Raw genomic sequence first — 15,884 nt, forward strand, 5'->3', positions numbered from 1 at the left:
GAGAAGATGTGAAACACAGGTGACTGCGGTAGTGAGTTCAGGGTAAAAGGTGGTTGTAGGGCCAGAGAGCAATAGAAATTACAGAGGGGGAAACAGTGAGAGATGGTGCTGCAGAACCCCTGTCAAAGAGTGGGTTTGCATGTGGGTTTGCATGCTTCTTCATGTGTTCCGTTTGCAGACTGCATACATCTGCGTGTGTATGGTCTCTTTGACTATTTATCCTCTCCTCCTTACTTTTATGTGTGCGTACATCTGTGCGTATCTGTTCTACTATGTTAACCGCTTCTGTGTTTCTCTATATGGCTATGCTTGTGTGTGTGCATGTATATGTGCATTTATACCCATATGTGTGTGTGCGCACATGTACAGTACATACAAGTGCTTCAGTGCACTTGTGTGTTGTGTGTGCATGTGGCCTGTTGACAATCCAACATGTGAACTGTGGACGAGGCCAGGAAACATTTGCGACGCTTGTGGTACCAAACCTATGGGGAGAGAATATGAGAGTAAATCCAAAGCTGGCATTGCATTTGTGAGGAGAAGTGTCGATAAGTAAAAGTAATTGCCCCGCAGCTCCTTGAAGGTGACTTGGAGCAGCCTAGGGGAATGCGCATCGACTTTTGGCAGGGCTGGAGAGGGAGGAGCCATGAGGTGTTAAAAAAAAAAGTGATGAGCTCAGCCAACAACAATCCCCTGGCCCTTTCCACATCACTGGGTGCAGTCTATGTCTGCTGCCTGGTAACCATGCAATCGTTTCAAGCATCCGCAGCTCCCAGTGGCGGCCAGTTCAACACTGAAAGGCTCAAGCTGAAATCAGGAGCGCTGCCAACAAACAAAACAACATGCTCAGAGCCTGCTTTCACAGCATAACTCAAAGGCGTCCATGCAGCTCACTGGCACATAGAGATCTGGCAATGCTCTTCCCTGTGGGGATAATGAGGCTTCTCACACTTTTCTTCTGCTGGGTTTTGTGGAAAAGTTCCCATAAAACAGTAAAAAACTAAATTTCCTTTGCCGTTCTCCTGGTTTATTTATTTACTTGGTGTGCTCGCGATCTCAGATCCTGCATTCCTGTCATTAAAAACCGTCCGCAAGGAAAAAATAACACCCAATACTTGTATCACAAAAACAAAAGAAAAATACATGGAGGTGGCCCACAGGAAAACAAAAATCTGATTTCTCCACCCGGTTCGTTTTTAGTTTCCTGTTCATACTTAAATCTACAGTTAGCCCATTGGTTTGAATGGTCACAATGTTTATTCAAGCTGATGAACTTTTTACAGGTTCCACTCCTCTCCCTCTCCTAATCGTACAATCTCACTTTGGAACAGCCCGCAATATTCCCATGCATTGGTGACATATCTACAACCAAGGATACACAGTATCGTTGTTGATTGGAACTGGCTTGGCCACACAAGGCAAAGGATAGTGACAGAGGGGTGTTATTCTAACTGGAGGTTAATTACCAGTCACTATCCGAAAGGATCGGTGCTGTTTTGTTTATGGTTTGGACAATGACGTAGGTGGGCTGATTGGTAAGTTTGCAGACAACGCAAAAAAATGGTGGAGTTGTGAATAATGAGGAAGGCTGCCAAAGGATATGGCAAGGTATACATCGGCTGTAAACTTGGGCGGAGAAATGGCAGATGCAGTCCAGCTGCAGATCCAGAAAAGTGTGATGTGTTGCAGCTTGGGAGGTCGAATGTAAGAGGAGAGTATATGGAAAATAGCAGGACTATTAACAGGATTGATGTACAGACAGATGGAGTGCACCTACAACATTTCCTAAAAGTGGAAACATGAGTGGATAGGGTGGGAAACATATGGCTTGCCTGCTGTCAATGGTTGGGATGTTGAGTATGAAAGTTCTGAAGTCATGTTGAAGTTGTATAAAACTTTATTGGGCCACATTTGAATGTCGTGCACACTCCCGGTCTCTGCATTACACGAAGTATAGAGGGTGCAGCAGAGGTTCACCAGGACGTTGATGATGATGATATTTTATTGTCACATGTACCTGGGATAGTTGTTCTTTGTTTTTGCATATAAAGTACACAAAAGGGTCGCCACAAAGGCACCGACAAAGTTACAAAAGTACTCTTTTAAGTAATGTTGGTCCTTTCTTTCACTAAGCCATGACCAAGTTTACAATTCAGATTTCTCTTTCTTTCAAATACTGACAGCCCAACAAAGGAAAAACAGTCTCGCACAATCACATAGTGAGAACGAACTGTCACAGGAATTGGCTGGTGATTTTTGCCATGGAGCTCATGTCTGCAGAAGCTTTTATCAAGGTCAAACCGAAACATATTTACTCTTCACGTTAAAATGGTACAGAGAAAGGAAAAGGGGTGGCCAGGCAAACCAATAAGCAGGTGAAGGAGGAAAAGTAAAAAAAAAGGAGGAAAGAAATGCCATACATACACATACATGCACACAGATAAATGAAGGCAAAGATAAGCAAAGAAGGATGGCAACTTAGAGAAAATACTCAATAAGCATTGCTTATTCGGCTGAGAGAAGGACAGAGAGAGGGGGGGGGCAGAGAGGGGGGCAGTGTGGGGTAGAGAGGAGGGGGCAGAGAGCAGCAGTGAAAAAGGCAGAGAGGGGGGCAGAGAGAGAAGGGCAGAGAGAGGGGCAGAGAGAGAGGGGGAGCGAGCGGGGCAGAGAGAGGGGTAGAGAGAGAGGGGCAGAGAGAGAGGGGGGGAGAGAGAGAGGGAGAGAGAGGGGGAAGGGGGGGCAGAGAGAGAGGAGAGCAGAGAGAGAGGAGAGGAGAGAGAGAGTGGCAGAGAGAGAGGGGCAGAGGGGCAGAGAGAGAGGGGCAGAAAGAGAGGGGCAGGGAGAGAGGGGCAGAGAGAGAGGGGGAGAGAGAGAGGGGCAGAGAGAGAGGGGCAGAGAGAGAGAGGCAGAGAGAGAGAGGGCAGAGAGAGAGGGGGCAGAGAGAGGGAGGGGGCAGAGAGAGGGGCAGAGAGAGAGGGGGGGGCAGAGAGAGAGAGAGAGGGGCAGAGAGAGAGGGCAGAGAGAGAGAGAGAGAGAGGGCAGAGAGAGAGAGAGGGGCAGAGAGAGGCAGAAAGAAAAAACAGTGATGAATTGAGTGACTGAGAGAAATGATTAAGTACATTGATATAATGCGAGGCTAAAACATGGGAAATTACTAAATGTGTGTAAAAAAATGGTGAAAATTAATTTCAGCCTATTCCCTCAGTTTAATCTCAAACCAACTCTTGGACATGCCAGAACACTGGCAGAAAGAAGTTGTAATAATTTATTACTTACTGTTGTGGAGATTTCCAGTCCATTCAGCTGTGCGTACAAAATGGCTTCATTAGCAAGTGGGGCCACCCTGAGCAAGGCCTGCTCCACACCTCGTGATCCCAGAATGACACTGGTGAGCTCGTCCAGGTTTGAAATGTAATGGCGCCAATGAGGATCAATATCGGCCAGATTTGCCAGGCAGCCCCGCATGACGTTCAAACAATAGGCGACACAGGGTTTGATCAGAGTGAGACCATGGCAGTGAGAGCAGTATTCCATCTTCACCAGAGCTCTGGAGCACTCCCGGGTGAAAACAACATTCTCGGTCATGTTGATCACCTCGTTGCCAATGCTCAAAGCATGGAGGAGCGTCTTCATGGCCTGGAGTGGCCTGGACAATTCAGCTGCCATCTTCATAGGGTACGCGCCGAAGGGATTGACATCCTGCCTGGTCAAGCGGAGACATTCGGAATAATCCACAGAAACCTCGCTGAGTCCTGGGTGGATCAGTCGATTGTAAACCAAGGGAAAGAGGCTGTCGAAGAAACTCAAGACAACGTCTTCAATGCTTGCGCCCAAGTCCAGGACATACAGGGAGATGTCTGTAAACAAACCCTTCACCACCTCCGATGCTTCCTTTGCCATTGTTCTGTAGCCTGTCTTGAACATAGAGTTGGTGTGATTGGTTGCAATGTGTATCAAGGATTTAAAAGCATCTGCCAAAGAGAAAGGAGATAAGCATTGTTAACAACATTGAGTACTTATTACATATCTCAATTCTCTCCACAGAATGTTTTCCTCATTTTCTCTTCATTGCATCCAGGCTCCCAATCCCACTACTGCACTTCTCCAGGTCCTTCAATCGTGTCCCCTCCCCTCACACATATCACCCAAGGATGGGACTGTAGCGAAAATACAAAGGCAGATATCATATACAAAAAAGGGACAGAGTAGTTATTACAGCTGAACCACTTCACCCAACCGGTGAACGAATGAACTGTTAGGGAAGGCCTCGGGAGCAAAGAACAATTAAGATTTGTTGTTGAAGTGTGGGACATGTTGCGAAGCATGTTGCAAAGGCAACACCCAGAGAAGTTTAGAAAATGATCAGCTGGATCAGGGTAAGAGGTCTCTTATTCCTTCAACATCATTTTTGAATATTAGCTTTTAGGGATTAAACTCAGTTAAATAAATGTATAAAGTGTGCAACCAACTAAAATGCAACTCTCTTCACAAGAAGGAATCCTTCAAATCGTTGGAGATCAAAAAGATCTGTATCTCCTTGTGAAAGGGGACTGCAACTCAGATGATGCTGGAGTCACCTCACTGGGTTGCCCTATGTTCTATATTAGAACATAGAATGGTACTGCACAGGAACAGGCCATTCTGCCCATTATGTCTGTGTCAAGCATGATGCCAAATTAAACCAGGCATATCTGCCTGTGCATGGCTCTTTCCCCTAATCCCTACTTGTTCATGTGTCTCAAACATTACTTGTGCCCTTCCTGAAGATGCTATACTATGACTCATAGATTACTGTTATCCTTCCAGGAAAGTTTTCATCTTGGGTCCTTTCCAATCTCCTCAATGCACTGGAAAAGCATTGCACTGGGCAGAAATATGTAAATACTGGCATTCCTTATAAGGATAAAGACAGGCAAAGAAACCATGGGCATTTAAATACGGCAATTTACTTGTTCAATAAATCTGCCAAAATGCTAGTCCTTAGCTTGTGAGGGGAAACCCATGCAGTCACACAGAGAATGTGAAAATGCCTCACAGACAGCACCTGAAGCCATGATTGAACCAGAGTTGTGAGGCAGCAGCACTACCAGCTGCACAACTGACTGAATACAAAATAACCCACGAGCTATGAAAAGAAATACAGTCCAGTATTATTGCTGGAATCTGAAAACTTATGTCATTTGAGGGTGTGACAAATGGCAGCAATTTAACCGTTACCATCAGAATTGTGGTGTGAGCTCAAGGGTATTTAATTTCTTGGCTTGTCTTGCTAAGCCCCCAAATCCCCATCCATTTGCCTGAGTAGCAAAACAATCTCTGATGGTGCAGTGGGAGGTCCTGCCTCAAAATATCTGGTTAACCTAACATCTCGCCATTGCCTCACTGCCAGCTTTGCCAATTGTAAGTGATTTTTTAAATAATTATTAAACACCTCTGATGGTGAGAAGTTTAAATATTGGTTAATAAATAGCAATTTAAAACAATCATCTAAATCCAAAAATGTATGAACAAATCAGATCTCCCTTTATTCTACTGCACAAGAGATGGTGTGCAAATTTAGAGCACATGGTATTGGGGTTAAGGTATTGACATGGATATAGAACTGGTTGGCAGACAGGAAGCAAAGAGTTGGAATTAACGGGTCGTTTTCAAAATGGCGGTGCTGCAAGGCTCAGCACTGGGACCCCAGTTATTTACAATATATATTAATGATTTAGACAAGGGAATTAAATGTAACATCTCTAAGTTTGCGGATGACACAACGCTGGGTGGCTGAGTGAGCTGCGAGGAGGATGCTATGTGGCTGCAGGGTGACTTGGATAGGTTGGATGAGTGATCGGATGCATCTAGATAAATGTGAGGTTATCCACTTTGGTGGTATGAACAGGAAGGCAGATTAATATCTGGATGGTGTCACATTAGGAAAAGGGGACATTCAACGAGACCTGGGTGATCAAGAAGGAACTGCAGATGCTGGAAGATCGAAAGTACACAAAATAGCTGGAGAAACTCAGCAGGTGCAGCAGCATCTATGGAGCGAAGGAAATAGGCAATGTTTCGGGCCAAAATCCTTCTTCAGACTGATGTTGGGTGACGTTGGGTGATCTGGGTGACGTTGTACATCAGTTACTGAAAGTAAGCATGTAAGTAAAACAGGCAGTGAAGAAAGCTATGGCATGATGGCCTTCATTGAGAAAGGATTTGAGTTTAGGAGCAAGGAGGTCCTCTTGTACAGGGCCCCGGTGATACAGTTTCAGTCTCCTAATTTGTGGAGGGACATTCTTGTAATTGAGGGAGTGCAGCATAGGTTCACCAGGTTCATTCCCGGGATGGCGGGACTGACATATGTGGAAAAAATGGGTCGACTGGGCTTGTATTCACTCAAATTTAGAAGGATGAGAGGGAATCTCATAGAAACATATAAAATTCTTAAGGGATTGAACAGGCTAGATGCAGGAAAAAGTGTTCCCCATGTTGGGGGAGTCCAGAACCAGGGATACAGTTTAAGAATAAGGGGTAGGTCATTTAGGACAGAGATGAGGAAACACTTTTTCACACAGAGAGTTGTAAATCTGTGGAATTCTCTGCAACAGAAGGCAGTGGAGGTCAATTCACGGGATGTTTTCAAGAAATAGTTAGATTTAGCTCTTTGGGCCAACTGAATCAAGGGATATGGGGAAAAAACAGGAATGGGATACTGATTTTGGATGATCAGCCATGATCATATTAAATGGCAGTACTGGCTTGAAGGGCTGAATGGCCTACAACTGCACCTATTTTTTATGTTTCTATGTCCCCTTTGAAACCAATAGGCCCTTGGGTGCTTGGACAGGTCCAACCAGTCACAGGATCCCAGAACTCACCACCAAGCATAACTTTTGAGATTGGGCTCCACCTTTTGTTCCATGTGGAGTCCAACAGAGAAATTCAGCCTCCCTGACCTGTCAGTTTGTTCCACGTAGACATGTCTGATGAGACACACAGATAATTCTGGGCCACAACACCACTAATTAAACACTGGCATCTCTGAACCAGTAATACCAAGCCTGACATTTGCTCTATGGATAAGTAACACTGTTTGCGATTGTTACTCATCCACAGCCCACTCACAGCCTCGTGACCGTACTCAAACGTAACAGTTTTGGTTTTAGGTCCTTCTACCCTACAATCAAATTCCAGCAGTCATATACTGATTATGTTGGCAGCTTCTTGTGACTTGATTGATTCCCGCCATCCTTGGAATCTTGGTGGTGCCGAAGCAGCAGATTTGCTGGACAAAAGAGGTTACTTCTGTCATTATACTTTTATTTCAGTATTTTTACATGTATAATAAATGTATCAGTCATTATACTTTAAAAGGAGCAGGAAATATGCAGGCACTGGTTCTGTTCCTGGTTCCGGCTGCAATCCTACCCACATTGCTGACCCCTGCTGGTCCGGATCCCAATCCTGCTCCGGCGCTCATCCCACCATAGTCGTGACACTGGCCCCAGACATGCTCCAGTCCATTGGCTTTTATGCACACCTTGGGTATAAAATCATGAGAGGAATAGATCTGGAGTCTCTGGCCCAGAGTAGGGGAATCGAGAACCAGTGGACATAGGTTTAAGGTGAGGGGGGAAAGATTAAATAGGAATCTGAGGGGTAACCTTTTCTCACAAAGGGTGGTAGATGTATGGAACAAGCTGCCAGAGGAGGTACTTGAGTCAGGTACTATTGCAACATTTAAGAAACATTTAGACAGGTACATGGGTAGGGTAGGTTAAGAGGTATATGGGTCAAAAGCAGGCAGGTGGGACTTGAGGCATGAGGCATGTCGGTCGGCGTGGGCAAGTTGGGCCGAAGGGCCTCTTTCCATTCTGTAAATCTCTATGACTCTATGAACGTGCCTTCAAGCTGGACTCCTGGCTCACATTCCACATTAATGAACGAGCAGAATGTTGGATTGTTTGGATTTCCCCAGCAATTGGATGGCGAATAATCAGAGTTTTACTGGGGGGGGGGGGGGGGGGGGGTTCACAAAGTCACAGGGAGATGCAGGTACCTCTTGCATATGAAGGATTAGTTGCAAAAGTAACACAAAATATTCTGGAGAATTTTTCCATTGGGATCACAGCCTGGTTAAAGAGCAGCAGTGTGCAGACAGCTGCCCAACATTTTAAACAAATCCAGCAGTCACAGTTAGAATCCCAGCCTGAAAATGTACAAGGGGCAATTCTGTTCTGCGACAGTTGTTGGATTAACAGGCACACCCAGCCCGACTATTTACTTGCAGGCGAAAAACAATCCAGCAGGATTATGACTAGCCAACGCCAGACTCCCTGTGCAACCCTCAGCGGTGTGGAGATAGAAATGCTCGCTAACTGAAGGCCAATCCTACCCACAATGTGATAGTTTAGTTTATTTGAGTTTTGTGTTACAGCGTGGATACTGGCCCTTCAGCCCACCGAGTCCGTGTCGACCAGTCGACTGGCCCTTCAGCCCACCGAGTCCGCGTCGACCAGTAATTACCCTGCACACAAACACTATCCTACACATTAGGGGCAATTTACAATCTTTACCGAAGCCAATTAATCTACAAACCTGTATGTCTTTGGAGTGTGGGAGGAAACCATAGCACCCGGAGAAAACACACGTGGCTATGGGGAGAACGTACAAACTCAGTACAGACAGCATCTGCAGTCAGGATCTAAACCAAGTCTCTACCGCTGCATCACCGTTTTCTTGCAACTTTTCTGTTTTGAGGACTCTAGGGACAGCTAATGTCATAATGCTACACATTGACCTAATTAGGATGGGTGCATGGATTTAAGATAACTGAAGACCAGAGGAGCGAGGCTCAATTGGTGAATTTGCCATCACAGGCACATTGCTTGAGGAAACATGAGTGATGCATTCTAAGGGAATGTATTGAATTGCTGATGCAATGAATATAGATAAAGACGTGTGGCTGATCTAAAGACATGAACTGCAGACTCCACCACAGATAGAGCAGCAATGTGACGGATGGAGCAGGCAGGTTGCGAAGTGGTCCACTCATTCCACCGCTATTGCACGAGATCCTTGTGCTTCCAATGCACTGCTTCTCCCCCACCTTATGTGGTCATAGGCTAGAGATTCCCAGGAGTCAGGTTGGATGTTGCATTCTTTTCAGCACATCCTCAAATCTATTCCTTTGTCCGCCCAGTAATCTGCCCCCGTGACAGACTCAGAATAGAGTATCTATTTCAAGGATCTGTCAGTCATGCCAGCACTGCGGTCTGCCCAACCCTGGGTGTAAACTGGGCCTCTGTGCCTGTTATTTTGGTCTGGGAGAGGGCACTGAATTTGAAGAATTGAGCGGAGACTACTTTATTGAAAACATATGGTTCACTGGGCAACAGTGATCCCTGCCCTCTTTTATGTTTCTGAAATGTAAACTGCTTACAACAAGCTCATCAAGGCACTGGAAGAATACCAGCAATATCCAGGCTTAAATGGAAAGTTTGTTAATTATTATGTGATCAGAGTTTACACTAGAAGCAGTTCAAATACTCTACACTGAAGGTTATCATTATTACCCAATGCATTCCTCTGGTGTGTGTATAGAACCCCCTATTACCTCTAGTTTTCATCTCTTTTGATGTGGTCTGGAAACAACATTCGACACAATCATTAAACTGTTTTATACAAATGCAAATATAGAGCAAGAGTGACATTTATTTTGTTTGCAGTACATCTTGGCCTTGAGTACACAGTACACTTCCCCAATATCAAAATAAGTAATGATTTATTTTGCTTCAAAACTCCCCAGAGCTAAATCTGGGTTTATTGACCATATCTGTGCACTGTTTCCTTTATCCTGTAATAAACAGAAAGATACACAGGACTAGCATGGAATCAAGGTAAAACATGGACTTCAAGATTCTTCTGCCATTCTATAATAAGGATAAGGGGGAAATCTTTTAGGACCGAGATGAGAAAAACATTTTTCATACAGAGAGTGGTGAATCTCTGGAATTCTCTGCCACAGAAGGTAGTTGAGGCCAGTTCATTGCCTATATTTCAGAGGGAGTTAGATGTGGCCCTTGTGGCTAAAGGGATCAGGGGGTATGGAGAGAAGGCAGCTATAGGATACTGAGTTGGGTGATCAGCCATGATCATATTGAATGGCGGTGCAGGCTCGAAGGGCCGAATGGCCTACTCCTGCACCGATTTTCTATGTTTCTATGTTTCTAATATGCTCACTGCTGATCCTCTACCCTAATACCGTTTCTTGTTCTTTCCGTTTATCTTTGGAGTCTTTTGCATTTAAAAATCTACCCCAAACTTCAATATGTTTAGAGAGTTGGCCTCCACAGCCTTCTGTGGATGAAATTCCACAGATTTTGTCTCCATTGAATGAGGTGATTCCTCCTCATCTTAGTCTGAAACGTTTGAGCTGATATTTTGAAACGTGTGACTGCTGTTTCTAGAGCCCAGTCAGGGAGACATGCTATACTAAACATTCTATACTGTTGAGAGCCATCAGAAATATATACATTTCAATGAGATCACCTCTCATGTGTTTACATGTCTGCGTAATCCCACTTCCTGTTAGAAAATACACCATACAGGTCTAGCCTTTAGATAGAGAGAGAAGACCTAGACACAATATTCCAGATGTAGCCTCATGATAGTCGCCTGTAAATGGTGCAAGATATCTTCACTCTTGTACCGCCCTAATATAAAGCCCGACATATCATTGATCAGCATAATTGTCTGCTGAATCTGTACATCCACTTTCAGTAATTCATCTTCAATCTCTCACTATTAAATAAAACTCCTCCTTCTTTGCTTTTGTTTATCAGAGTATGACTTTTTCATATTAAGTTTCACCCACCTGCTCTTTGTCCATTCTTCTGGCCTGTCTATCTCCCTGTTAAACTTCCCTGTATCCTCCCCACGGCCCACACTAATCACTGACTTAGCACTGTCAGCAAATTTGGATACATTATGTGCAGGAAGGAACTGCAGGTAGACAAAACATTCTCCAGCAGTTTCTCCAGCATTTTTGTCTACCTTCGATTTTCCAGCATCTGCAGTTCCTTCTTTAACAAGGAATTGCAGATGCTGGTTTACACTGAAGATAGACACAAATTGCTGGAGTAACTCAGCGGGAGAAAAGGAATAAGTGGCATTTCATGATAGGTACCCGAAGAAGTGTTTCGACCTGAAATGTCACCAATTCCTTTACTCCAGAGATGCTGCCTGACACGCTGAGTTACTTCAACATTTTGTGTCTATTTTTGGATGCATTATGTTTGATTTTCCTCCTCCAAAACACCCCGCTGGTCAACACCTCACGACCTGAAAATGTATTGTTTATTCTTGCTCTCAAATCTTGTGCATCACCAGTAAAGGAGCTTTTGGAAATGGGAACCAGTTGGAAGTTGACATTTGGCATGGAAAGAGTTCCAATCATGAACGTATACTGGCAGACCTTATATACACCAGAACCTCTAGGTTGATGAGATGTCTTAATCAACTAGCTCCCAGGCTCCGCTCCTTAGTTTCCATCCCTTAATTCTCCTGGCTCATTTACAGCAGCAGTTGGGCGAGAATTGTTTGCAGTCTGGAGCACTCCGCCCCCTCCCCCCCCCCCCCCCCCCCCCCCCCCCCCCCCCCCTCCCCTACCTCCTCCCAGCAACTGACACCATTGTTTCCACAGGACTGTAACGCTCTTCAAACACAACTGTTCAATCCCACCCTTTAACAACAATCGGTTGTGCCTTCCATTTGGAATCCATCCACCTGCTGCAGAAGATCATGTGGCACTCAAGAATCGGGAGTGTTTTGCTGCTCGATAGGGTGAGATTTAAATGACAAGACTTAAACAGGAGACCACTAGGAGACTAGCAGCTCTTTTTGAAGCAAGTTCAGCATCAGGTCACACTGAACATAATGAACAGGAAAGCACAGATTTGAGGTGTCTATGCTCTGAAAGTGGTCAATAGCAAATCTAATTTCATCTGTGTTGTTAGGAGTTAACAGAATACCCGAAGTTCACAGGGCCATTTTGTAACTTAACAAAACACAGGTTTGCATCCTGACTTTTAAAAACTACTTAACTGCTCTCTATTTGCTCGTTATTTCTCATGTGACCAAGGAAGCTGTTACCCAGTAAAAGAAATGGCACTTCACTTCTGCCTTTCCTGTAACCAAGTCGGTCACTACACACACAGTTTGCGAAAACCTTCGGGCAAACCTGTGATAAATGGCTAGAGACTCCAGGTGCAGTGCTCACTGGTCATGAGATTGAGAGGAAACTTCAAAGGGACAGAGGATACATTATTCCCCACTGCTGAAGCTGCAGCTTCTAATGGTAAAATTCATTGGAATAAGTAGGTATTGGCCCATCCATTGCACACCATGTTGTATACTGTAGGTTAGTGAGGAACAATCCATTGCATTCAACATCCAGCTTATAGATTTTCAATAGAGCAACAACTGGCTACAAATGCTGGAATCTTGAGCAAAATCCTTATGATTGAAGGAATACAGCAAGTCAGACAGCATGATGATGTTTGGGTCAGGACCCTTCTTCAGACTGAAGAAGAGTGTCGACCCAGAACATCTTCCGTTCATTACCCTCCACAGATGCTACCTGGCCTGCTTGAAATCCTTCAGCACTTTTGTGTTATAGATTTTCACATCAGTTACTGACAGCTAACTGGGAGAAGTATGGTGTAGAGGTCACCTGCACTGAATGCAAGGTCACAAAGTCATTAAACTTCACAGCAATGTATGCCATTTGGCCCATCTAATCAATGCAGGGCAACAAGGGAACTATATAGATCACAGTTTCAGGATTTAATGAGGGTCCCGACCAGAAATGTCACCCATTCTCTTTCTCCAGAGATGCTGTCTGACCCGCTGAATGACTCCAGCAGTTTGTGTCTAACTCCTATTTTCAAGCTTTCAAAGCATGGCCTTGTATCCTCTAGTGCTCAACCCGCATGTTCTTTACTGTGATGAAAGTTTCTGCTTCTACGTGAGTCAGGCTGTGGGCTCAACAATCCCCCAGTTACCTCTGGGTGATATATAATTTGTTAAATATTCCTCTAATCTTTCCACCAATTATCTTAAGTCTACGACTCCCCATAATCAGCCCCTCTGCCAAGTTAGTATCTGGCAAGCGACTTGACAGACGGCACAGCTGATCGAGCAGCACACTGGTGTATCCTAATATCACCTTAGTGTGGTTGGATGAATGCCAGAAATATGGCAGGAACTGAGCCAAGTCCATACTGAACAGAGCAAAGAAATGTAACCGCAAATCCAGGCTTGGGAGGAGTATACACTAGCGTGAGATGGGAAGTATCAGCCCTCTATTTTAAGGTATGTGCAAGCTGTTAAGCAGCGGCATAATTATGCTGCCTTAACAGAAAATGACAGGCTCCAGTCAAACCATTTGTTACATAAAAAGCTCCTTCAATATCGAATTACTGACATTGGTTCATTTTTATCATTCCTCATGTTAAAAGCACTGCTCGCCACAGAGAGAGACAGACTCGGACCACACTGGGAGAACGATTGAGACCAACGGAGCGAAAGACAGGAATGTAGACTGACACAGCGCGAGGTTTTAAACTTATCTGATACATGCAGGCCAAAAGACAGGAAGGGCGAGATGGGGAAAAAATAAATGGTTATCTGTACCCTCTGTGAAGTTGACACACATTGGGTAAAAACATGAGCATATAAAGACTAAATACCTGGAGTCAACTGGTAAAAAAGGAAGCGCCAGAGCACAAGGAACACACAAGAACAGCTAACATTTATACAGCAAAAGGTCCCAGGTGATCCACAGTGGTTTTATCAAATAAAATAAAACACTGATCCAGATGGAAATGTTAGAACAGGTGACCAAATATTTGGTCTAAGTGGTAGTTTTAAGCACCATTTGAAAATAAGGGAGAGTGAGGTAGAGGGTTTGGGAGGATTAGGGAGGAAACTGCAGATTTTTTCCTATAGGCAGTTACAGACACGGTGGGTAATAGTAAATTGCAGAAAACTGAACATCACAGAGGAAAGAGAAGGTAGAAAGATAAATACAAGGAGAGGAAGATTCCCAACTTGGTGCATGGTAACAGTGACAACCAAAGGAATGGGATAGGAGACCACACTGGCACAAGCACACACACACGCACACTTCTTCCGGGTAAGAGAGAGGTAGCATGATGCTGAAGCTACAACAAAGGCAACTAACCAACACTTGTCAATGAGGTTTCATATAGACAGACTTATGTAGAGACAGGCACAATTACAACATTGTGGACAGGTACATGGACTGGAAAAATTGAGAGGGATATGGGCCAAAATGGGCTTGGCGTCGACAGGCAGCTTTGTCAGTATGGATGAGGTGACTGTGTTTCTGTGCTGGATGACTCCGTGGATCTATTTTGCACCTCGATGAGTGAAGACTAAATTGTCTGGCGTTTGAAATCCAGTTGTCAATACTTCCACAGGCACTGAGCCATTTCTGCAGTGAGAATGCTGAAAGCTATTTACCACAAGATCAGCTTTGTTTATCAGCACTAGTTATTGATTTGTGCCAACAGCAACTCACTTTGCAGTCCATACCACCTAGTTATACACTACCTTAATAGTCATAGAATCATACAGTACAGAAGCAGGCTCTTCGGCCCAACTTACCCGTGCTGACCAAGATGCCCCCACTAGAAATGTCCTGCCTGCCCACATTGATTAATGTTGTTTACGAGTCATACATATTCATTGAGTCATATAGTGTGGAAACAGGCCCTTCAGCCCAACTTTCCCACACTGACCAACATGTCCCATCTACACTAGTCCCACTTGCCTGCATTTGGCTCATATCCCCCTGAAACTGTCCTATCCATGTACCATATAATTGTTTCTTAAACGTTACGATAGTCCCCACCTCAACTACATCCTCTGGCATCCATACAACCAGCACCCTTTGTGTGAAAATGTTAAGGGCCTGTCCCACTTGGCAATTTTTTTCGGTGACTGCCGACATCACTAACTGACGTATCAGGTCACTGAAATGTTTGTGGCGTGATGACGTATGACGCGCGGTGTTTTTTCAAGTGACGCAACTTTTTTTTGTCGCCGCTGGATTTTGAAATGTTCGACACTGATATGATGCCGGCAGTCACTGAAAAAAATCGCCAAGTGGGACAAACCCTTTACCCCTCAGATTCCTATTAAATCTTCCCCCCTTCACCTTAAACCTACATCCTCTGGCTCTCGATTACCCTATTCTGGGCAAGAGAATCTGTGCGTCTACCCGATCTATTCCCCCCATGATTTTATACAGCTCTATACTACCATATAAGATATATAGTACCTGTTAATTTGGACACATAATTCACTTGGAACTTCACCCCGAACAATACCACCCTGAAAGGACTGCATTGGTTCAAGGAAGAGATCCATCTTTAGCTGCTAAATACAACCAAGGATAAATGTTAAAATATGAGTGATAGTAACTCATTTGAACCCTCCACACTGACACACAATGTGAAGTGTTTAACTTGGATGTAAATCCACCCTTTCAGCTATTGTGGGCACACTTAAATATAATATATAAGAAACAGCTTACAATAATAGACTTAAATCTTTGTGTGCCACTTTGACCTAATTGAAGGCATCCTTGGCATTTATTCAGATGTTTGAGTATTTCAAATGTCATTCCAGACACTGCAGAACAGTACTGAGATTGTGTGGCATTCTCTGAAATCCTGAGGCTTTTGGCTATTATCGGTAGTTTAAGATTACACCAAATCCAGTGAGTTAATTGAGAACCCATCTGTAATTACTCTATTTCTGATTGTAAAATAAAATGCCCATAATAGAAAGCATCAAAGACCTCGTGTAGT

The 15,884-nt window shown here is 44.2% G+C and overlaps 1 protein-coding gene across 2 annotated transcripts in view; it reads right to left on the bottom strand.

The window, feature by feature from the left end:
* LOC129703502 (glypican-5-like) overlaps positions 1-15,884 on the bottom strand; it is a 420,578-nt gene that overhangs the window by 285,923 nt on the left and 118,771 nt on the right. For both annotated transcript variants that reach the window (XM_055646030.1, XM_055646029.1), the window contains exon 3: positions 3,277-3,971. In XM_055646030.1, the coding sequence (XP_055502005.1) occupies positions 3,277-3,971 (695 nt within the window). The remainder of the gene's footprint in view (positions 1-3,276; positions 3,972-15,884) is intronic.

This window comes from Leucoraja erinacea, chromosome 14, assembly GCF_028641065.1.
Source record: "Leucoraja erinacea ecotype New England chromosome 14, Leri_hhj_1, whole genome shotgun sequence".
NCBI classification, from domain to species: domain Eukaryota; kingdom Metazoa; phylum Chordata; class Chondrichthyes; order Rajiformes; family Rajidae; genus Leucoraja; species Leucoraja erinaceus.